This window comes from Podarcis raffonei, chromosome 6, assembly GCF_027172205.1.
Source record: "Podarcis raffonei isolate rPodRaf1 chromosome 6, rPodRaf1.pri, whole genome shotgun sequence".
Classification (NCBI taxonomy): domain Eukaryota; kingdom Metazoa; phylum Chordata; class Lepidosauria; order Squamata; family Lacertidae; genus Podarcis; species Podarcis raffonei.
The window spans coordinates 16,348,417-16,373,846 of NC_070607.1; the positions used below are offsets into that span (position 1 = coordinate 16,348,417).

The 25,430-nt window shown below is 40.6% G+C and overlaps 1 protein-coding gene across 1 annotated transcript in view; it reads left to right on the top strand.

Annotated features, from left to right (window-relative positions):
* CDC73 (cell division cycle 73) overlaps window positions 1-25,430 on the top strand; it is a 116,207-nt gene that overhangs the window by 3,407 nt on the left and 87,370 nt on the right. Inside the window, exons 2-7 of the mRNA XM_053391453.1 lie at window positions 3,275-3,380; window positions 7,148-7,217; window positions 8,212-8,274; window positions 8,362-8,414; window positions 9,970-10,058; window positions 13,461-13,677. Coding sequence (XP_053247428.1) covers window positions 3,275-3,380; window positions 7,148-7,217; window positions 8,212-8,274; window positions 8,362-8,414; window positions 9,970-10,058; window positions 13,461-13,677 — 598 coding nt within the window. The remainder of the gene's footprint in view (window positions 1-3,274; window positions 3,381-7,147; window positions 7,218-8,211; window positions 8,275-8,361; window positions 8,415-9,969; window positions 10,059-13,460; window positions 13,678-25,430) is intronic.

Sequence of the window (25,430 nt, forward strand, 5' to 3'; positions counted from 1 at the left end):
TGCCTAGTTATGTTGTGCACACTTTGGAGGGTATACTACGGAGTTTTTAAAACAGCTTTAACAAATTGGACCGTAGTTCTCTCTTAATAATTGGCATGTTGTAGCTTGTATTGCTAACAGTTAAAGTTGATTCCACAGTCTGGTGTAGCTTAAGCTGTTAACTAAAACTGGCCCAGTTTTTGACTTGGCTGTGAACTGACTAGGAGATGATTGCACACCAGAGGGGTCAGAGCTGCTATCAATTTTAAAATGCCAATACTGCCTTTCTTACTTGGGGAAAATAGTAAGAGCCATCAATGTTGTTATAATTAAAACACTTGCACAAAATGGTGATGAAGCACCTGTACAGAAATACAAATTTACAAGATGGCAAGTTATAAACTGCACAGGCTCCCCAGACCATGTTGCCTGAATCAGAGATGGAAATATAGCGAGGGTGGAGAGTTTGCCTCTATGGAGTGAGGATGGGTACTAAAGAACTAGGCAAGTTACAGTTGGGGCATACGTGCAGCAGGAGGGGAAGCTCAAATGCTCTGCACTCACTGCTCAGAGCAGAGTCAAAATAGACACTTAGGTTTGGGATATGTGCAGGTGACCTAGGTTTTTTGGGGATGTAACAGTATTGTACAGATACAGACTCCAGGGATACATGATTAATGTCATATCGCTGTTCACCGCACATTCTGTGGTAAACCCAGATTTTCTGATTACTGCCCAAGGACCCATTTTCTAATTGGTGTTTGCATATTCAGTCGGAGAGCCAGAGGTAACTTTGAAGTCCTTGCTCTATGCTGAGGGGCAAACATCACCACTTTCTGGGTGCTGTTCAAGGCTGCATGGGGGAGGAAAAGCAAAGGGAACCTTGATTATGTACATGGTTTTCCCATGTGCCAGATGTGTTGGATTACAACTATACTGAACAAATATATATAGCAGCCAAGTTTCTATGGTGTGCCACAAAAGGCAAGCACACAAGGATACCTGTCTTCAAGTTAAACTCACTACATACAACAGTAGATTCTAAGCCCATCAATTTACAACATTTTTGGTGAGTTTTTAAAAAGTTTGACTACATTTGTGCTCTTTGCTTTTATTCTGAAGGTTATCTAGTTTGGGGTATATTGATTGCTCCTCTCCTTTTTGGTTGCCCTTCAGGCAAGGAATCTTTTTTTTCTTCAATGCATGTGTTCCAGGTGCCCAGAAAATGAATGAAGGAAAAGTGTTAGGATAGGCAAACTTGAGGGCCACGTTGAAGAAATATTTTGCAATGCAATTGAAGAAGTATTTGGCAATACTTTTCCGCTTCCTTGCCCTCTGTCACAGCTGCATTTATCCCTACTGGAATTTCAGACCTATGTTTACTTTGCAGCCCTATTGGTGTTGGTATTTGGAAGAGTTACTGGAGGAAATATTTCAGCGGGAATAGCCGGCTGATATAGGAGTTAGGCACAAGCTTCTCTCTTACACCATATTTTATCGTGCATCTTGCACTTCTGAGGATGCCTTGCGCTGGAGAAGCTGTCATTGGTCTAACATTACTTATGTCTGCTTTATAACATGTGGTTTGACCCCTATTACCATCTTTTAGTTTAAGGTAATTATCACTTTGCATATTTATAGGCACCAAATATGCAGAATTTGTCAGTGATATGCTACTCTTATTCTAACATATTTTTCTGTGGTTTGAGTCAGCTTTTAAAAAATCTTAATATTAATGAGAAATGTAGAAAAATTCTTCCATTTCCAGTACTTTTGCAGTTGTTGCTAGAATTCGTCACGTACATACTTCAGCAGAAGGAAAGTTGTTAAATAAAATAAAAACAGTTTTCTGACACACCCACAATGTCCATGTCTTCTCCAGGCTATCAAATCTTTATGTAGCACTTTTCATTATTAAAGGTGGTTAAAAGATCTGTGTGGGACATCTTAAGAAGTTGCCTCTCTCCTATTAATTTTATCTTAGAACTCTGTTTTCCCCTTTTCCTTTCCTTCCTTCCTTCCTGGGTGGGGGTGTGGGTGTGAGAGAGTTCTGACCTATACATGCACTTTTGCTAAATTGATCACACCTAATCTGTTTTGTGGACATCAGCTGCAGTGCTGAAACTGCTTTGTGATAGAGTCGTATCTGGTCCAAATTTATATTTTCTCACTAGAGTAATTAGTTACATTGACTTTACTTGATACCCTGTATAGGGAAACAAAAATAAATTTAATGATAAGACCATTGTCTTCAGGTACATCTTTAAAAAATGTCAGGAACCCATTTCTGCACAGCAAAGTACTGAGACCTCTGCCAGTGTAATATGATACCTTAATAGGAACAATTCTGGTTGTAGCATAGCAACAGTGGTGAGCAGATAGCTTGCAGTAGCAATGTACAACTGGTGGCCCTGCTGCTCAAATCTACCTTTCCATCTGGTCCTCAGATATGCACCTCGACCTTCTATACAGGCCAACCCAAGCAAAAAACCTTTAATCTCTCTCTGTTCACACTTGTGAGTGATACAAAGGGTTTGGCAAAGTCCTTCCTGTGCTATGTAGTTTCACTGTCTTTCCATGGCACAGGCAAAGGGATTTTGAACTTTTACTTCCTACTGTGAACAAGTGTATCTATCAAAATTATCTTAAGCGCCACAGTTTCTGTATTTTCCTGTATTTTGGCCCATGTACAAAATATACATTAAGCTACAGAAGAGCCCTTTGGTTGTGCCTTGGCTTATGCAGGAGTAAGTCAGTGGGTGAAGACATTGTTGCTGACCCTTCCATCTTTTTTTTTTAATGGAACCTGTTAAAGTATTCCTTGTTAGTTGAGCATTTATTTTGTAATATATTTCCCTTCAAGCTGCCACTGCTTGATTTGGCAGCTGTGTTTGCCCCTTCATAGTGTGCCATCTTGAATTATATAAATACCCAATTTTAAGGATATGTTAACCTCTTTGGGACGATTGCCCTTAATAGAAACAACCTGACTGAAAAGGTCTGTATGCTGTGTGTCTTTGGAAAGGTGGGAAGAGAACAATTCAAATATTATGGTGCCTTTCCCTTCAAATTTGTCAAACTTGGCTTAAGTGAGCAGGGTGGGGGAAGGCAGAGTGAGGAAGCAGTAAGCCAAGCTGATCGGTGGCATTTGCATGAGTTATTTGCCAGACAGTTTTGATATACTGTACAAGTTTGTTGTTTTGTCATGCTTCCAGCTTTTTATGAAGAGAACCATTGGTGGTATATATTCTCTCCAAATATTTCCTAAACCATCTTTGCTTTCCATCCATTACAGGACAGGAAAGGAAGGCCAGCCAAGAGAGTACTACACTTTGGATTCCATTTTATTCCTGTTGAATAATGTGCATCTTTCACATCCTGTTTATGTCCGCCGTGCTGCGGTAAGTAGATCCCTCAGAATAGGAGCCTAATGTTGGTTGATGTTGTTTCTAACCTGCCTGTTGGTCAACTCAACATTTGTAGAATTGGAGGGTATGAACTGCTGTGCTAATAATAATAATAATAATTCAGAAATCAGAAATCATAATCTTGCAATGCCTTATTTAAATGGGGTACATTTTAATCAGTGCCCTTAATTTTTTTGGCAGGAACTAAAAAACATAACAAAATTGCAACTGAAAAAAACCAAAATTTTACAGGTAGAGGCAGTAGTAGCTGTGATAAGTGTAATTCAGTCCCCCGACCAGAGGTTCTGTAATAGTATTGTTTCACATATTTATGCCTTTAAAAATAACTTTTTGTGTTGCTAAATTATATTGCAGTGTCTTGCTGCTTCAGTTTCAGAAATGCACTCACCCTGCCCTTTCCTAGAGTAAACTGTGTGTGTTTGGGTGTGGGTGTGTTTGTCATTATGGTATGTATTTTTGTGTTTTTATATTGTAAACTACCCTGTGATCTTTGTATGAAGTGCAGTATAGAAATCTTCACAATAGTAATGATGACAATGATAATAAAGCTCCCTTCTTGAACAGTTTGTCAGAACTATGTTAACAATGCTTGAGGTTAACTAGGATTTCCCTTAACTGAGGACCTGAAAGTTGAGATCCTGCGAAATTGAGATCCCATGTTAAATGAAATCCTGGTAGGTCTTAATTGCAGTGAGCATTTCCTCTGAGGAAGAGCTATGACCTACCTGTTCATAAATTGCTAATGGTGTCTAGAAGGAAGCCAGCATTATTTCTTCAAATAACAACATTATGTTTGTAAAGCACACCCATGTTGCTGTTTCATTTGCTGTTTGCCTTTTTTTATTGTGTTCTCTCCTTTCAAACATGGTGCATTTCTCAAGAAGCTAATTTCATCAGTGTCATTAAGAGTGCCATGTGGTTTTGGCACAAACCTTTGATCCAGAACTAGGGATGGATGAGTTGGTCAATTTTGGTTTCTCTTTTTTCCAATCCCAAATTCACTTCACCTGACTTCTGCATTAGTTGGCAATTTTTTATTTTTTTTAAAAAACCTATAGGTGTTTTCATGTTCATTTCTCCTAATATATGCCTTTTTCAAGTGTGATTTAAGTAGACCCACATTAAAATGCAAACTGAACACCACCACTCCAATCCAGAATTGAAAATATTTCAAATTTCTATTTTCAGGAACTCAGGAAACTAGACTGTGCTGCTGATGTTTCCTATAATCTCACCATATCATGCAAAGTGGCCGTGTGTGTGTGTGTGTGTGTGTGCGTGCGCGCACACACACACACACACACACACACACACACACACACACTAGCATTAGATATACCTGCTATTTTGGCCTTACTTACAGGAGTGGAAGCAACTTGATCATCACTCTTTGTAGTTATAATTTTAGATAATGGCAAGTATATGGCAATTGAGCTGCCCCTATTCTGTGGAACAAAAGCCAATCACTTTGTATTGTGATGCTGCTGCTGCTGCACTTCTCTGCCATAATAGCTATTTTAGCCGTATGGGCTGTAATCTTACATACTGCTGTCTTACATTTGACTATTTTCCTGCTTGACCTGTGCTTTTGTTGCCCTATGCTGTTGTTGTTTTTTAAAGAAAGAAAGATTGCTTCAGAATAAGTGCACAGATACACTCCCAAGTTCTTCACACTTGTGGCAAAACATCTCTTAGAAACTATAACTTTTCTCTACAAATTCAGAGAAATGTGCAGAGCTATCAACAACTGATGACCAAAAAAATCATAACCCCACCTGAGTATCAGCATCACTAAAATAGTGAGGGAAAGTGCACATAGACTTTGTGACTTCATGTATATTTTGGTATTGACAGCTGAAGCTAATGGAATATCTTTAAAGTCTTGTTTCAGAACTATTACTAAGCTTCTTATAGCTTAATTACATCCTAGTCCTACTTACTTGAATGGAAATGCCATTGAGCTCAGTGAGATCTACTTGGAATTAAATGTTAGGTTTTCAGCCTTAGCAGAAGAAACCACATCATTCTCCAGTGACTTAATATTAATTCTAATATTGTATTGATTTAAAAATTTATAGACTGATCACCCTATAACAGGTAAAATAGCAATTAACTTCTACAGTATGATCAGCAGACAGTAATTAAAAGGCTTGAGGAAATAGTCTTAAGCATTCATTTGAAAGAGTGGATTGCTGGAGCATGCCTTATTGTGATCGGTAACAAATTTTAATGTGCTAGTATTATTGGTAATAAATAATTCTGCATTTATTATACCTGCCCCAAGGCATTTGACAGGCAAATACTAGAAATCCAGATGAATCCTAATCTGAATTTGAAGGATGGTGATTGATCATAATGTTATTTTTGTTATGTGGTAGGTTACTGCTCACATTTTACAGATAGGAAGTTGATCAGCGAGTGAGTTATACTAAGACATTCTTCAAGTTTGGGGCTGATCTGGGTTTTGAACCCAGCCCCCCAGTTCTTGAGTCACTGGCTAATGTTAAATCATTACCCATAATGTTCTAGTCACTGCTACGTTCTACTACTTCTGAATTTAACACTTGTAAGCTTCCTCCCCTCCTGCAGTGTACTTTGAAAAGCTTTAACTGGCCATGTAGCTGTTGCTCCATCCCCTACTTTACAGAAAAGTATAAATATTGATAAAATTAGTAATCAGATCCTTCCCATGTGTGGTAGATTAAATGAAAAGGCCTTTAAGTAGAGCGAGATAAAATAATTTATGGGGGAAAGGGCCTGAGGGCATCTTTCCCCACGTGAAGTGCTAACATTGCACTCTATCTAACCATGCTAAAATGACAGCAGGTTCCAAACAAGTGTCATAATAGCTTTCCTTGTGTGGCTCTGATCAAAGTATATATTGCATGCATATTTGTATAATAAAGCTCCACCAGCAGCTACTTCCGTGCAAAGAAGAAAGTGGGTGGCATTTAGAAGTGAATTATCTCTTGCCACTTTTCCTCTCCAGCTTTGCCTCTGAACCAGCAGCCCTTCCTTCCCTACCTGAGGATTTGCAGGTGCATATTCAAAAGAGGCGGGTTAAGCAGTCCCCGCTCCCTCCCCCCATACACTTCAATTTGCCTTTTTCCGAAAGTTGCTTTCCTTGGAAGAAACAGATGCATGTAATAACATAGCACCCAAGCCACCACTGTTTGCCACGTAACACTGAACGCTACTGTGTTTATAGCGCTGACGGAAGACACAGTCCAGCTGCAGTGCAATAATTGTTGATACTTCTGCAACTGGTGGAAGCACAACAATTTGTAATCCCATAAGGCCCTATTCCCTCACTGGGAGCTGCTGAAGCTATTTTGACTTGTCACAGTCATGCAGTAACTAGGCTCTTTGTGAAGGCATGGCTGGGGCTTCCTTGGACTTTTAGTGGATTCTATTTTTCAAATCAAATGTTTTATTAACAATTGGTCTGTTGCTATAAACTGTTTTCAGTCTATTGTTATAAATTATGAAGCAGTGCTCTCCTAGTGAATCGGATTGCACTCGACCAACAATGCTGATACTCTGTTCAGGTGTGGTTATTATTAGCATTTTCAAATCCTGGGGGAAACCCTGCCGCGTGGCATTTTATTGAGAAGCAGCTGTATTTGATGTTCCAATTAACATTTGAGATAGGCTTCACACCAAACTGTCGACTTTGGGTTTGTTTTGAAGCAAACACATGTATGTTGCTGTGTCTCAAGGCTGTATTTTCATTCTTTTAGACTGAAAACATTCCTGTAGTAAGAAGACCCGACAGAAAGGATCTGCTTGCATACCTAAATGGGGAAACATGTGAGTTAAAAGTTATTTAACTGTTTCATGTTTTCACTAATCTGTTTTTCCTCCTTGGGCTAAAAATATAGGCTGTAGCCACTGCTGCTGTGATGTTTGTGTAATGGGACTTCTTTTTCTCTGCTCTCCTTAGTTCACCCTCAAAATCTTCTCCAGAGGGTTGGGGGACCCTCTTGAGCAGATCTGGGGAGCATGAAGGGGCTTCGGGGGGAGGAAAGGAAGGAGAGGTCCCATTGTATAAGGAGAACTCTGCACAACATTGGATGCAGCCCATTACTGGGAAGTGAAGGGTGATGATCTTGGATTTCATCAGATGTTTGGAGAAGAAGAAGAAGAAGGAGAAGAAGAAGAGTTTGGATTTGATATCCCGCCTTTCACTCCCTTTAAGGAGTCTCAAAGCGGCTAACATTCTCCTTTCCCTTCCTCCCCCACAACAAACACTCTGTGAGGTGAGTGGGGCTGAGAGACCTCAGAGAAGTGTGACTGGCCCAAGGTCACCCAGCAGCTGCATGTGGAGGAGCGGAGACACGAACCCGGTTCCCCAGATTACGAGACTACCGCTCTTAACCACTACACCACACTGGCTCTCCAGACACTGGAGGCCTGGTACCTCTTTCCAAAATGAATCTGAAGCTTGATTGGTTAACCAGATAAGCTAAAATGAAATCTAGATCATGTTGTAAATTGGGCGTGTATATGTTTACAAAAAGAGAATGATTGGTTGCCTGAGTCTCTTGGAAACAAGCAGCACAAAGACCTGAATAAAACTCTTGTCATGAGTGTCAACCAAAATTACCAAATAGGGAGCTGTCAGTGAAATTCTTATTGGGGGATGCTGCTCACATTAGTTACTTTCTGACCAACCAAAGTTGCAGCGAGCAAAGAAATTTCTTGTCCATTTTAGCATGGCATGGTTACTTTTGGGGCTTGTCTATTTTATGTTTGTATATCTTAAAAGCATTCATGATTTATTGATCTTATTGTATATTTTTAGCAACATCATCGAGCATAGACAGGAGTGCACCGCTTGAAATAGGTCTTCAACGATCTACTCAAGGTATAATTTAGTTCTCAAGTATTACAACTGCACACTTTTTGAAGGGCTGCCTCATTCATGTACATTAATTGCCTCTTTTTCTTGTAGTTAAAAGAGCAGCTGATGAAATACTAGCAGAAGCAAAGAAACCAAGAATAGAGGTAACCTAGTAATAATTTTTCTGAAAGGTTTGTGGGACAAAGTGGGTTTACTTTATCTGTCTTCAAAACAATTCAGAGAAGAGCCTGTGTCCTTGTACTGTACAGTGGTACCTCAGGTTAAGTACTTAATTCGTTCCAGAGGTCCGTACTTAACCTGAAACTGTTCTTAACCTGAAGTGCTACTTTAGATAATGGGGCCTCCTGCTGCTGCCACACCACCGGAGCACGATTTCTGTTCTCATCCTGAAGCAAAGTTCTTAACCCGAGGTAATATTTCTGGGTTAGCGGAGTCTGTAACCTGAAGCATATGTAACCTGAGGTACTACTGTATTCTCATAATGCTTCCCATTGGTATTCATGATAGTTGGAAGGACTGAGTCCTTGTCGTCTCTGAGTTAAGGACTCTAAATGAACTTAGAATGTAAAAAAATAATTGTTCAGGGTAATGCAAATGGCTTGCGCTAACTTTCAGCTTTTTGATTTGCTTTTATGGATGGCTGATCCCATCCTATATTAGAAACAAGCTGCTTTTGGAACTATCCTCAGTTTTTGAAAGCAGTTTTTACCACACAGCACTGGGGTGAAGAGGAACTACTGATTTAAAGAAAAAGCAAGCTCAAAGCTCACATAAACTTACAGGACTTGTTTCACAATACTCTTTGTGATCATATTCAATATTTGGGAGAGCTCAGTGGAGAAATCTCTCCGGTAGTTTGTGAAAGGTAAAGCATGAACTGTAAGCCATGTTATGGAAGAAATAATTGGTAAACACCACTCCAAACAGGTTATTTGGTGTGTAGGGTTATAGCTTGGACATGAAACTGATTTTTTAAAAAATTATTGAATGGGTAACATAAAACTGGCTGGCAAATCTATACTATTGGGGAATAGGGCTGGACAATACCTTGCTTTCAACAGTGTGCTTTACCACCAGCTAAACATCGCAATATACTCATATGTTGCAATTTCTGAAATAAGGATGGAACTATGGCTGTTGGCTGGCTTCACGGTTTTTCCTGCATTGGGATTTTTGCCAGTACCTGCTCTTGTGATTTGCTGCCCCCCTGCAGGAGGCAGAGGACAGCTGAGCTGGCAGAATTAACAGCGGCTGCTGGAATTGAGAGAAGCATTACCTGGCTTCACAGTTTCCCCTACATTGTGATTTTTGCATTGCACGCACGCACACATGCATGCACAAACACACATACACAATCATTCGTAATATATTGTCAGGTCAAAAATTATGAAACTGATATCGCGATATGGACTTCAAACCAGTTTTGGATGATATATTGATATATACCCCAGCCCTACTGGGGAACAGCAGTGAACAGACATGCCACGGACAACCAGTGCAACTGTACAGGCTTTATCTAAACTCCCTAATTTCAGTGGTTTGTGGACTTGGACTCCTTGTGGCTTTTGGGGCTGACTAAACGTTTCCCAGTTTGCTAAGGGGTAGCTTTGGGTGGCCTGTGCTGTAGTTTTTCTGACACTTGGCTTATCCTTGTAGGGAGCAAAAAAATATTCTTAAAAACTTTGGTCTTCTTCGTAGGATGAGGAGTGTGTGCGGCTTGACAAAGAGCGACTGGCAGCTCGACTGGAGGGCCACAAAGAAGGCATTGTGCAGACGGAGCAGATCAGGCAAGTCTTGCTTTGTTTCTGATAACTGCTAATTCAAGAATTGTGATAATGCTCTCAACATGTAGGCCTTTCTAAAATGTGACACAGCAAAAATGGCCAGCCATTGAAAAAACGTTACCTGCGGTGTAACTGCAGGGACAATGTGAGATTTGTTGCTAACTTTTTCATGGAATATTGTTAATAGGGAAATGGAAATATTCAAGAGAAGTAGTCAGTGTTTAATGGTATCTTGTAGAAAAGGCACATGGACTTAAAATGTAGTGCATCTTCCGTATGAAGAGAGAGCCTGACATTCTTGGTGTTCCTGCTACTGGCTGTGCAGCCTGATCTTAATCACGTTTACTCCAGTGTTGTAAATCCCACAGAATTCACTGGGACTCATTTTTAAGTAAATAACGTCAAGCTGCAGCCTGACACCTGGAAAACTGGAGAATTGCTGCTCACCTCTGAGCTTCTTAGTTTCATTCCTACACCTATAAAATGGAGCCAAGGAGATTTAAAGCTGGTGAATTGTTTGTGCTGTTTACGAAAGAAAAACTCAGTATTTTGAGATTAGAAAGAATCTATAGGTTCCTGGTTAATTCATGTAACTCAAAGCTTGACCACAGTACAGAGTTTTTGGGTATAAGAACTTACTTTAGCTTATCCAAGAGTCCATGTTTCCCATATAGGAAAGCACCAGACAGGATTGGTAAATTTCCCAATCCATCTCAGTGGATTCCATGATACTATGTACATGTGGGCACATGGAGCTAAGGGCAGAAGATTTGCAAACATACATCTTTTTTCCCTAAAGCTATATTCTTCACCTACACATTAATTGCAAAACACATGATAGCAGTAAGAAGTACGCTGCCTTTTTTGTATAAGAAGCTCATGAAAATTGCTTAAGAAATTGCTGTTTCCTGTTTCTCGGGCAGGGGGAGAAGTGTTGCATGCACTGCTGGGTGAAATCAACAGTTTTCCAGCAAAAAGGAGGAAGTATTCTTTCACATTTGTGTGTGAGAGAGACTTATTTACGGTTAAACATTGTTTCAGGTATAATTTTAAATTGCAATTCAATTTGTATTGAAGAAATTACTCGTTTAGCAATTGTTCTGAGGTCAGGGATCAGATCATTGAACCTGTCATTTGAAATCCAAGAGCTGTGAAAGTCCAGAAAGGTCAAGGTCATTTTGTCTAGCACTAAGGCAGCAGCACCAGTCTTAAGGCTGTGGAAAAGGACAACTATTTGTACTGTGTTTCTGGTTTTTCTTAGGTTTGTATGGAAATCCTATAAACTCAGAGAAACCACACATAATGTGAAACATGAGCTTACTGTTGCATGCAAATACATACATTGGCTGTGTTTGAATGTAACAATAAGTGACGCGTCATTTAAACCATGGTTTGTTGAACAAGCCAGGATTCAACTCACAGACATTCAAACAAACCATAGTCTGTTTCAGCTAATGTTGGCCTGTTGTCTGTCTTCTCTTTCTCGCGAACCCATGCTACCCACAGCCTCTCAGCTGCTATGGTGAAGTCATGTGCACAGTGCACAGAACTGCCAAGCATTATTGCTTCACCATTACCATTGGCAAGAAACACTAATGCATTCCTCCAAGAGTATCAGTCACTTTTGCCACAACTTTAAGAAAAAAAAGTCCTACGGTATTTCTTGCTTCCCTCTTTCGCTTGTAGGCTTATTAGCCCACTTTGTTAATCATTTCCTTCCAATCTACCTTAACTAGTGTATTTCCTATTGTGGCCAATCCTTAAATAAGAAACCTTTCCCCGAATACTAATATTTTACTGTGGAGCAAGCACAGTAACAGGTACAGTGGTACCTTGGTTTAAGAACAGCTTAGTTTATGAACAACTTGGATTAAGAATGCTGCAAACCTGGAAGTAGGTGTTTTGGTTTGCGAACTTTGCCTTGGAAGCAGAACATGTTTCACTTCCTGTTGAGTGTGTTCCATTTGTAAATTGAGTCCCCCGCTGCTATGGGAAAGCACACTTTGTAAGGACGCTTTGGTTTAAGAGCGGACTTCTGGAACGGATTAAGTTCGTAAACCCAGACATCACTGTATTAGCAATAACTTGAACCCTTAGGACTTAAAAGGAAGCTGTTGCAGAAACAGAGTTTAGTGGCAAGTGGTGGTGGTTTTAGGTCACACTGTGCTAATTGCATCTGATCCTCTGCTAATATAAGAAAGAGTGCTTAGGCATGGATAAAAGTTCCTATGTCCCTGAAAACAAAAACCCTCACAAGAGCTTGCCAGTGGAGAGGTGTGTGAGGTACAGCCAGCTATGCAAAGTAATATCTGTGAGCTTTCTGTAAGTACCAAGCCTAGTGAGGCTTGCTGAATGCACCAACCAGCTGATCAGCATTTCTAGCAAGCCTGCTTTGGGCAGGAATTGGCTGCTGTACAAATGAGGAACTCCAGAGTGCAGCCAATCCCACTGGGGCTTTCTGTCACTGCCAGTCAGCTGACTTGTGTTGACAGGAAGCATCACTTTCCAAAAATTGGGAGCACACTTTTAGGCTTCTGATTGTTCCTTTGCCGCTGTTTCTCTTCCTGCCCCACAACTGATGTCTCATGGGATATCAGGTGTGGGGCAGGTGGGCGTGGTGATAATGGCCTTGTGGGCAAATTGGGCTTTAACTGAGGCCTCATTTGGCCCAGTTGCTGGAAGTTCTCACTCTCTCTGCCTCCTCCGCACCCCCCCACCCCATGAGCTTAAGGACACATAGAGAAAGATGATTGGGAGAGACAAGGAAAAAAGCAAGTTTAGGCACTCATTTTTTGTTACAACTACCAACTGGAGTGGAAAGAGTTTTAAGGAGAAGAGGACCCAAAAGATGCTGGTCTCTCATATTATCCACATACAGTGGTACCTCGGGTTACAGACGCTTCAGGTTACAGACACTTCAGGTTACAGACTCCTCGAACCCAGAAATAGTACCTCGGGTTAAGAACTTTGTTTCAGGATGAGAACAGAAATCGCGGCATGGCAGCAGCGGGAGGCCCCATTAGCTAAAGTGGTACCTCAGGTTAAGAACTGCTTCAGGTTAAGAACGGACCTCCAGAACGAATTAAATTCTTAACCCAAGGTACCACTGTAGTCTTAATGCTCACATACATAGTTCTAATCTGTAGCTTAGTGTTATGTCTGAATCAGATAACAGTGTCTGGAAGGCAGGAAAGAACGAAAGAAAGAAAGCCAAACCTGGCCCCAGGGCTGTAAATCAGTTTTATCTCAATCTCTCAATATTGATACTTTTGAGATTTTTACAGTAAAACCTTAAGACCATGATTTATTGAGCTTGAAGATTTATGTGGTTTATCCCTGGGACATTCATTTTATACCATTGTTGGTATAAAATGCTGGTTTGTAACTCTGCTCAATCTTTTCTAGATCCTTGTCTGAAGCCATGTCTGTGGAAAAAATCGCTGCTATCAAAGCCAAAATCATGGCCAAGAAAAGGTCCACCATTAAGACTGATTTGGATGATGACATAACTGCTCTTAAACAGCGAAGTTTCGTCGATGCGGAAGTTGATGTAACTAGAGACATTGTCAGCAGGGAAAGGGTGTGGAGGACTAGAACGACCATTTTACAAAGCACAGGCAAGGTAAGGACTTAGCATATTTGTGTCCCATCAACTGACAGATGATTCTATGTCTGCCTTTGATGTTCAGTAAGAACAAGGGTCATTTTAGAGTTCGAACGTAGTAGTGCAAATACATGTGTGTACACATAGCAGACCAGTCCTATGCGTGTTTTCTCAGATATGTGCAACTACTGTATGTTCACTTGTACTTTCCCCACATAAACATGCATATGGCTGCAGCGTAAGAACTGTCAATATACACCTCTGCAAATTTCCTTAAAAATTGCTTGTTTCTCAATCATTTCTCAGTCTCAATCATAGTTGAACCGTGATTTGGTTGTTATCGTATGCATTTATTCATATCCTAACACTCTTCAGAAGACACACTTTTTTTCTTTTTTAGCTTTTTGGTCTTGCTTAACGTCATAAAATGACACCAGAGTCTATAAAGTATGAAAACCCCTAAATGTTTTACCTTGTCCTGCTCCTACAGCTGTTAACTCTTCTAGTTCAGTAAGGTACCAATGTTTTGCATGGTAAGTCTTAGGCCAGTACAATCCCTCCTCCTCCAGTCTGATTTGAGACTGGATTCAATGATTCGGATCAGCCCTGAACTGGGACGATCTGGGCACAACCCACAAATCCTTAAAAAAGAAAAAAAGAAAAATTGTGTTTCTAATACCATTCCATATATGAGAAATAAACGGGGGGAAATACAAAGATCACAAAAAACCTCTGAAATAGAAAATAAATAACAATTTTAAGATTGTAAAACATAAACTGAAAACCAGAAAGTATTCCTCCTCCAACTTCCCATCCTCTCCTTCCATGGTTCCATTTCTCTATTCTTTTTCTCGCATTTTCTTGGTTCGCCCCATCTATCGCAACTACAGTGGTACCTCTAGTTATGAACTTAATTTGTTCCAGAGGTCCGTTCTTAACCTGAAACTGTTCTTAACTAGAGGTGTGCACATGATTTACATTCTCATCCTGTGGCAAAGTTCTCAACTCGAGGTAACTCTTCCAGGTTAGCGGAGTTTGTAACCTGAACGTTTGTAACCTGAGGTTTTGTTGTTTAGTCATGTCCAACTCTTCATGACCCCATGGGCCAGAGCACGCCAGGCACTCCTGTCTTCCACTGCCTCCCGCAGTTTGGTCAAACTCATGCTGGTAGCTTCAAGAACACTATCCAACCATCTCGTCCTCTGTCGTCCCCTTCTCCTTGTGCCCTCCATCTTTCCCAACATCAGGGTCTTTTCCAGGGAGTCTTCTCTTCTCATGAGGTGGATCTGTCCTTCCAGTGAGCACTCAGGGCTGATTTCCTCCAGAATGGAGAGGTTTGATCTTCTTGCAGTCCATGGGACTCTCAAGAGTCTCCTCCAGCACCATAATTCAAAAGCATCAATTCTTCGGCGATCAGCCTTCTTTATGGTCCAGCTCTCACTTCCATACATCACTACTGGGAAAACCATAGCTTTTACTATACGGACCTTTGTCAGCAAGGTGATGTCTCTGCTTTTTAAGATGCTGTCTAGGTTTGTCATTTCTTTTCTCCCAGGAAGCAGGCGTCTTTTAATTTCGCGGCTGCTGTCACCATCTGCAGTGATCATGGAGCCCAAGAAAGTAAAATCTCTCACTGTTTCCATTTCTTCCTCTTCTATTTGTACTCGTATACACTGTACTAATATACACATTAGTTTTTTCTTACCATGCTGAAAACCTTACCATCCTGCTGGGTTAATTGTTTGTTTATAATACTTTTTCATATATTCAGTAAAAATATCCAGTTTTTTATATATCCAGTTTCTTATATTTTTCATCATTTTGATTTATTATAGTGGTCATCCCTGCTAACTCTGCATACTCTAACAGTTTAATATGCCATTCTTTTGTTGGGATCTTGTCTGTTTTCCATTTTGGGGCTAGTAATACGCATGCAGCTGTTGTCGCATAGAGGAACAAGTTTCTCTCTTTTTTAGTCACTTCTGTTGTTATTAACCCCAGCAGATATGCTTCTGGGTTTTTAGAGAAGGATTTTTTAAGCATTTTTTTTTTAGTTCATTATGGATCATTTTCCAGTAGTTTTTAATTATACTACATGCCCACCACATGTGGTAAAATGATCCCTCTGCTGTCTTACATTTCCAGCAATTGCCCGTTGATGACCCACAAATCCTGATCACATTGCAAGAGGAGGGAAAAACAGAAATTCCATTGACTTGCCTTGGGAAGCCAAAATGGCTATATTTTGCTCCCCCCCCCCCCATAGATGCGTGAAATTTGGAGATATGGTAATTCATCAATAAGGGATTAACACTTCAAAGTTTCAGATGCTGGAGTAAACATGATTAAGATCAGGCTGCACAGCCAGCAGCAGAAACGCCATGCTATTTATTTATATGGCGTGAGCGCTATATTTTATGTTCACGAACCTTTTCTACAAGGTATCATTAACTACTGACAATTTCTTTTGTCTATATCTATATTCCTGTTAACAGTATGTTATGAAAAATGAATTTCACACTGTCCCTGCAAGTACATTTCAGACTACACTTAGTTCACGGTTTTCAAGAGTTGGCCATTTTTTTTGCCAGTGCACATCTCAAAATTACATTGAAAATGTATGATATGTTTTAACAAGCTACTGTACAAAAGCCTGATGACAACAGCAATACCTTCTCTGTGATCTGAACTGAAAATGCTTGTTCCAAACTGTGACTCAGTGGAGGTGTGGTGACATGACATAGGCCTGGCACATACCTGTTGGAAAGGTTGCAGAGGAGGAATCTCTGCCAAGTGTTTTAGAAGAGTGGCTACTTGACTCGATGTGCAAACAAATATGCACATGTTGAATTTTGATGATAGTGGGTGCAGAAAGAATAAAGCAGGATGTTGGTTTTATGTAACACTGGAACCAGGATTTCATAGATTTGGTGATGAAGTTCCAGATGCTTTCTTCTCTGTCTCATCTTGAGCATGATTTCTTCCTTGTTGGGAATTGTATGAGTTTGGTTTTGTTTGCCTCTGATTTTAAAACAAAGCCTGTTATGCTTCTAAACTGACTGTGTTCTTGAAGGTAAATATTAAAACTCTACTACCTGCAGTGATGGGGCGCGGGTGGTGCTGTGGGTTAAACCACAGAGCCTAGGACTTGCCAATCAGAAGGTCAGCGGTTTGAATCCCCGCAATGGGGTGAGCTCCCGTTGCTCGGTCCCAGCTCCTGCCCACCTAGCAGTTTGAAAGCACGTCAAAGTGCAAGTAGATAAATAGGTACCGCTCCGGCGGGAAGGTAAACGGCGTTTCCGTGCGCTGCTCTGGTTCGCCAGAAGCGGCTAAGTCATGCTGGCCACATGACCCGGAAGCTGTACGCCAGCTCCCTCGGCCAATAAAGCAAGATGAGTACCGCAACCCCAGAGTCGGTCACAACTGGACCAAATGGTCAGGGGTCCCTTTACCTTTACCTTTACCTCCAGTGATGCAGCATTGGCTTTCAAACAGTGCAAACAGAGTGACATTCTTTTTTAACAACAACAGTGTTCATGAACTGAACACTGTTGTTGTTGTTGTTGTTAAAAAAGAATGTCATTCTATTTGCACTGTTTGAAAGCCAGTCTGAACACTGGGGAAATCTCTGGGGGACTATTGATGTGGCTTTGAATTTAAATGCCAGTATGCTGTAGGGATTAGAGTGTCAGCTTAGGAACAGAGAGACCAGGGTTCAAATCCCCACACAGCCATGAAGCTCACTTGGTGACCTAGGGACAGTCACTGCCTCTCAGCCTAACCTACCTCAGGGGATTAAATGTGGAAGTGTGAGGGGGGACATGTATGCTATGTTGAGCTCCTTGAAGAAAAGGTGGAATATAATTGCAATAAAATGAAAATAAAAAATGAATCGTTTAGTACATATTTAGATTAGTACATATGAAGCTGCGGTTTTGCCAGGATCTATGACATTGAGGTCTTGCCACTCTAATCACTGTATCGAAAACAAAATGTATGCCAAAGAGCAAGCTATGCTGCTCATGCCAGGCCACAAGAGTTTGAAATATTGACATGTTGGTTCAGATATCCTGGCAGCAATGTCTACAATTTAAAGACCATGTTCTGAAGAAGGAATGTTGCAGGGTCCTTGATATAATTCTCAGTATTGGCTACCTAAATATTCTGTTTTTGGTAGATGTGTATTTTACCTTGAACTAAGACAGCTGTGGTCTAAATACAGAGCCTAGGGCTTGCCGATCAGAAGGTCAGCGGTTTGAATCTCCACGACGGGGTGAGCTTCTGTTGCTCGGTCCCAGCTCCTGGCAACCTAGCAGTTCGAAAGCAAGTCAAAGTGCAAGTAGAAAAATAAGTACCGCTCCGGTGGGAAGGTAAACGGCGTTTCCGTGCGCTGCTCTGGTTCGCCAGAAGCAGCTTAGTCATGCTGGCCACATGACCCGGAAGCTGTCCCTCGGCCAGTAAAGCGAGATGAGTGCCGCAACCCCAGAGTCATCCACAACTGGACCTAACGGTCAGGGGTCCCTTTACCTTTACCTTTATGACTTAAAACATGGGAGAGTGGAAGTTGGATCAGGACCAGCTGATAAATCAGTCTGGTTTGTAGATCATAGGCCACTGTTCTTAACTGTTTTTTCGTGATAGCAGCAGAAGGATGCTCCTCCCTCTTAATTTAGACTTGACCTGGGGAAGATCCATGGGTTTTGATTTGGAAAGTAAGTTCCCTAGTTATTATTCTGTGCTACTTTGCCCCTGGCCACCTATTTTCTACTTGGTGGACTCTTGTTTCTAGTAAAAAGAAAATTCTATAAAGCTGAAGTCTGCCCACCCCTGACTTAAACTGTTAGTAGAACAAGATGTTTTAAATGTTTGGGGCAAAGGTTTTGAAAGTAAGCTGAAATTGCTTTGCACAAAATGTACCAGTACATGGTACCCAGTACGTTTCCGAGCACAATTCAAAGTGTTGGTGCTGACCTTTAAAGCCCTAAACGGCCTCGGTCTAGTATATCTGAAGGAGCGTCTCCTCCCCCATCGTTCTGCCCGGACACTGAGGTCCAGCTCTGAGGGCCTTCTGGCGGTTCCCTCACTGCGAGAGGCCAAGTTACAGGGAACCAGGCAGAGGGCCTTCTCGGTAGTGGCGCCCGCCCTGTGGAACGCCCTCCCATCAGATGTCAAAGCGATAAACATCTACCTGACATTCAGAAGACATCTGAAGGCAGCCCTGTTCAGGGAAGTTTTTAATATGTGACATTTTAGTGTATTTTTCATCTTTGTTGGAAGCCGCCCAGAGTGGCTGGGGAAACCCAGCCAGATGGGCGGGGTACAAATAATAAATTATTATTATTATTATTATTATTATTATTATTATTATTATTATTATTATTATTGGTTGCCTGCCATGTGTCCCTTATTTGGTAACATCTAGTGACAGGCTCATCAAATGATGAGAATGTGCACTGAAATACTGCTATAATGATGGACTACAAGTTGGGAAGTGTTGGGCGCTGCTTGCGTCAGTATATCCACATTATTTCTGACAAATGTTATGGTGGCGTCTTATAGCAGGAATATATCATAAGCAGTCCTGAGGAAGGGGCAAAGCAGGACAAGTTTTTTGTGGGTAAGCCAGTGAAGTGAGGAATCACATTATGATATGGGCAGCCATAGGCATAGTTAATGTTAAGCACGAATGAACTGTATGCCGGTGATCACTTCTCAATTGTGCGTGGCAGTGGTTGCTGCTCACGGTTTAGTGAAAGACAAACCATAAGTTGGGTTCAGCTGGCAGAACAAGCAAAGAGTGGGGATATTGAACAAGGTGTATTTACACCCTCAAATTACTTAGAATTTGGACGCTATAAAGCTGCTAATGTATGAAATATATTTGTAGAGAAAAATAAAAAAATGATCAACACTGATCAACACTGTGTTCCTCTTTTCCTTTTCTTTTTGTATTGTTGCTTTTCCTCTTTCTATTACTAGCCTTTGCTCCTAATTCCATTATTGAATATTTGGGCCTTCAGGTATTAGTAGGGGTATACACACGTTATTCATGGCTCTCTAGGGCAGTTCCCTTTAGAATTTGATCATTGTAGCTTTATCCAAATTCTTACCCTTGAATACTAGACTTCATTCTTTTCATTTGTTAACTGGAACATTTCAGATGACCTCTAACGCACCCGCAACATTTTCTTTCTCGTGTCAGTAAGCTTAACCTTGTTTCGCTGCAGTGCCTGACAGTGAGTTAGTTTGTTCAAAGAGAACTTCATTCTCTTTTTTTTTTTTATTTTTTTTTTTTTTATAATATTTTTTATTACGTTTCTTTCCAAATTTTATACATTACAAACAAGGAGTTTACCAGAAACCATTTTTTTTTTTTTTTTTAACAAAAATCCCAAATTGGACTTCCCCACCCCTTCCGATTCTGCGTTCTTTATATTAACAATGTCAGCAATTTGTTACCTTATGTCATACCTTATTGTAACTTTTACATGTTATGTATCTATATTCAATGTATTATGTCAGAATTTTTATACCTTTAAAATAAACGTAACATGTTCAATTTCATATTATCTCCTTTTCTCTTTTATCACTTAGTTTACTATTTACTTAATCATAATTGCTAAAGCGTATCATTTTCAAATCATGCACCGTCTTAAGATTCATACAGTTTGTAATACTTTTGCAAGTAGTCTTTGAACTTTTTCCAGTCCACCTCAATTGTTTCTACATCCAAATCTCGGATTCTGCCGGTCAGTTCAGCTATCTCCATATAGTCCATCAACTGCGTCTGCCATTCCTCCAGCGTGGGTAAATCTTGTGTCTTCCAGTTCTTTGCGATGAGTATTCTTGCTGCTGTACTAGCATACATAAACAAAGTTCTGTCCTTCTTTAACACTTTCTGGTCTACCATGCCCAACAGGAAGGCCTCTGGTTTCTTGGGAAAGGTATACCTAAATACCTTTTTCAACTCATTGTAAATCATTTCCCAGAAAGCCTTAACCTTTGGGCATGTCCACCAGAGGTGAAAGAAAGTCCCCTCTGCTTCCTTACACTTCCAACATTTATTGTCAGACAGGTGATGTATCTTAGCTAACTTGACTGGGGTCATGTACCACCGGTATATCATTTTCATAATGTTTTCCTTCAAGGCCGTACTGGCCGTAAATTTCATTCCGGTGTTCCATAACCTTTCCCAGTCTTCAAACATAATGTTGTGTCCAACATCCTGCGCCCATTTAATCATAGCAGATTTAACTGTCTCATCCTGTAAATTCCACATAAGCAGCAAGTTATACATTCTAGATAACAGCTTTGTCTTTGGTTCTAACAATTCTGTCTCTAGTTTCGACTTTTCCACCTGGAAACCAACTTTTTTGTCCATTTTGAAAACCTCTTGAATTTGAGCATAATGTAGCCAGTCTCGCACCTTATTTTTTAGTTTGTCCTGGCTCTGCAACTTCCAATTGTCTCCAATTTTTTCAGTCAATTCCCAATATTTCGGCCAATAGGCCTCCATATTGGGTCTTTTTCGGGCCTTGGCCTCCACTGGTGATAGCCACCTCGGAGTTTTACTCTCTAGTAAGTCTTTATATTTCATCCAGACTGCAAAGATTGCTTTTCTGACAATGTGGCTTTTAAACAATTTATGTGCTTTAACCTTGTCGTACCATAGGTATGCGTGCCATCCAAAAGCATTATTAAAACCTTCCAGATCTAGGACATCGGTGTTTTCCAACAAAAACCAATCTTTCAACCAGCAGAAGGCTGCAGCTTCATAATACAACCTCAAGTCCGGCAGGGCAAACCCCCCTCTTTCTTTCGAATCTGTTAATATTTTAAACTTTATTCGGGGCTTTTTGCCCTGCCAGATAAATCTAGATATATCCTTCTGCCATTTTCCAAAGCAATCCACTCTGTCCACGATCTGTAAGGTTTGAAACAAAAATAACATTTTCGGCAACACATTCATTTTTATAGCTGCAATTCTTCCCAACAAGGAAAGTTTCAATCTTGACCAAATTTCTAAGTCCTTTTTAACTTCCAACCAACATTTCTCATAATTATCCTTAAATAAATTCAAATTCTTGGAGGACAAATAGATCCCAAGGTATTTCACTTTTTTAACCACATTCAGTTCTGTTTCTCTCTGAAACCCCTCTGTTTCTGTAATTGTTAAATTTTTGGTCAGAACCTTAGTTTTTTGTTTATTCAACCTAAATCCCGCCACCCGACCAAATTCAGATATAAGCAAAGAGAACTTCATTCTCAAAGCAGTCTCTGTAGTAGCTAATAATGCAAGAATTCTGAATTCTCAAAAGGCCGCCCTTATAGTGAAGGTGCTGGGTTGCCTTTTAAGATGCTGAGTTTTTTTCAAATCCACTTTGTAGGTCTGCATCTCAAAGCTCTAAGGATACAAAAGAAGAATCCCCTTTCTTCTCCTCACAGACAGTTTTCTGAATGAGCACTAGATGGTGGTCTTGTTCCACACATGATAAAATTATTCGCTTGATGGAGTCTGAGAACCAAAGGAATCAATGTGCACTTGGAGCTCTAAGAATGATTTTTCCTGCTGTGAGCTCATTCCAATGACAAATTTCAATAATGTTAACATGTCCAACATTTTGAGTTAGGAGTCTTATGCATGTTTAGATCGAGGCAATTTGACGACCAGGGGAAAAAATTCAATTTAAATCATTGCTATAAATTAAGTTTTCCAATCAGTATATATCCTGAATAAAGTACATGAATTAGTTGCTTAAGCAATGAAAGCATATTGGTATGACACTAAATAGTCTTTATTTCACCTAGGAGTCCACAAATTCTGACTACTAGCACTAACCAGCTTGTGGTCCTCAAGCAATTTAATATTTACATTTCAAAACAGATATCTGTTTCACCAGGCTATGAATAACTCAACCTTTATTTAGGTCATGGGTTTTGAGGCTTTGCCCAACCCAGATATTTTGGACTACAACTCCCATCATTCCTTGCCATTGGCCATGCTGATTGGGAATGCTGGGAATTGAAGGCCAACATCATTTTGAGAGGCACAAATTACCCATCCCTGATTAGATTTATGAGTACATGAAATGACTTTATGGAGATTTTAAGAAGCAGTAACCTGTTGGTATCTTGAAGACTTAACATTTTAAAGGAAAAAAATGGTGTTATATATTGTAGTAGATCAAATACGTAGCAAACAGAAAAGTCTGAATCCTGTTTGTAGAATATGTCACACTTTAAAGAAATATAATCTGAATCCTGTATGTAGGGAGGGGAGTAATTTATGTTTATATTTATACCTTAAGCAATAATACTTTTGCAATACTGTTTGGTATGGAAAATAAATAATTAAAACATTAAACAATTTTTAAAAACACATTGAACATAATAAATCAGGTTTGGGTTTTTTTTTAAAAAAAAGACTGAATTCTGAGCTTTAGAAAGTTAAATATATTTTTCAACTTTACAGTGCAGGTTTAGCAAATGAGTTTACCCATAGGCTTGATTGCAGAAGTGATAAAGCCCTGTGGGGGATTTGTATGGCAAAATTTGGTTGGTATTGTGGAACAGCAGAAGTGCTGGATGGGGTTATAAAGTAAAGGACCCCTGGACGGTTAAGACCAGTCAAAGCCGACTATGGGGTTGTGGTGCACATCTCGCTTTCAGGCCGAGGGAGCTGGCGTTTGTCCACAGACAGCTTTCTGGGTCATGTGGCCAGCATTACTAAACCGCTTCTGGCACAATGGGACACCGTGACAGAAACCAGAGCACACATCCCTTCCTGCTACAGCAGTACCTATTTATCTACTTGCACTGGTGTGCTTTCGAACTGCTAATTTGGCAGGAGCTGGGACAGAGCAATGGGAGCTCACTCCATCACGGGGATTCGAACCACCGACCTTGAAGTCAGCAAGCCCAAGAGGCTCAGTGGTTTGGACCACAGCGCCCCCCGTGTCCTGGATGGGAGTAACAAATTGCAGCTCTTGCTCTTGTCCTCCCCACTTCAAGTGGCATAGGGTGCCTGAAGTGTCCAGCTTTGGTGGCCTAGCTGTTGAAAATACACTTCAGCCTCTCCCTTGCAACACACGAGTGTGCCCTTGTACACAGCTTGGAAGTCAGTGTACTGAACTATTTTGTGTAAGTTGCTACGCTGCCACCATCTGTTGCCACGTATGTGTGTACTTACTGAGCATCACTTCATTTTAGGTCTAATTGTCTGGAGCAGATGCTTATTTGTTGCACGTAAATGTGCCCAGGCATAACAGATGGACATTTGTTGTGTGTGTGTGTGTGTGTGTGTGAGAGAGAGAGAGAGAGAGAGAGAGATGCTGCTACTACAATAGTGTATTCAACTGAAGAAATGCAAATAGGAGCTTCTCAGCCTACAGGCAATGGAGCACATGTTGGCCTGCCAAGAACTTCTCAAACCACGCAAAGCTTGAGCCTCCTTATTTCCAGCCACTTATGTATTCTGTGACTTCAGCCAAAGATCTTCCCCCTCCTGCACAGTTACTAGTTGTTGCTGAAGATGCCATCTGACTGTAAGGCCAGAAGTATTGGAAATTGCAGTTTGTGGGAAAGTGGGTGGAATAATGAAATACGATATAGCTTAAAGCAGGTTCATGGTAAGAGAACTTGTTTAGCAATAATAATAATAATAATAATAATAATAATAATAATTTATTATTTATACCCCGCCCATCTGGCTGAGTCTCCCCAGTCACTATGGGCGGCTCCCAATCAAGTGTTAAAAACAATACAGTGTTAAATATTAAAAACTTCCCTGAACAGGGCTGCCTTCAGATGTCTTTTAAAGGTAAAGCTGCTTATTTCCTTCACACCTGAAGGGAGGGTGTTCCACAGGGTGGGAGCCACTACCGAGAAGGCCCTCTGTCTGGTTCCCTGTAACCTCACTTCTCGCAATGAGCAACTTGTCAGACTTCATTTTAAAGCAGTGCTAAACAGATTATTTGGAAATAAACTGGGCAGGAGTCATGCTCCTGGTCATATGGAAGGAGTGGAAGTGGAGCTGGACGCTGTGTTCAACTTTGCTAAAGTTAATACAAATCATGCTAAACTATTGCTTAGGGTTACATGCGGATGAGCACATGCTTCCAGTTCTGTTGAAGTAATTTCTAGCTCTAGGTTTTGAGTTGAACCTGTCTACAGTACAGAAATAATATCCTAATACAGTAGGTTGCCGTAAGCAGGTACAGTGGTACCTCGGGTTACATACGCTTCAGGTTACAGACTCTGAGAACCCAGAAATAGTACCTCAGGTTAAGAACTTTGCTTCAGGATGAGAACAGAAATCGTGCTCCAGCAGCGTGGTGGCAGCGGGAGGCCCCATTAGCTAAAGTGGTGCTTCAGGTTAAGAACAGTTTCTGGTTAAGAACAGACCTCCAGAACGAATTAAGTACTTAACCTGAGGTACCACTGTATTGGAATCCATTTTGAGGGGCAAAGCACAACTAAAATAATTCTTTAAACCCTTGAGTTAAAAAGCATTTTCCTCATTTTAAAAGAAAACACTAGAAAATTTCAAAAAAGGGCTAAAAAAATACACCATTTCCCCATTTCTCTTTCCCATCTCATTAGCTCCACTGCAGTTAATGTCGGTGCCAAAAGTTGCTTAACGGTGATTGAAGTAGAAGAGCAAAGCTTCTTCAGGGAGGAATCTGAGTGTGCATTCCCAAGGGCTGGCTCTTTGTTTGCTAACTGCAGTAAGCAAGGGAGCTAGCTAGCATTATATCTGCACTGGACCTTCT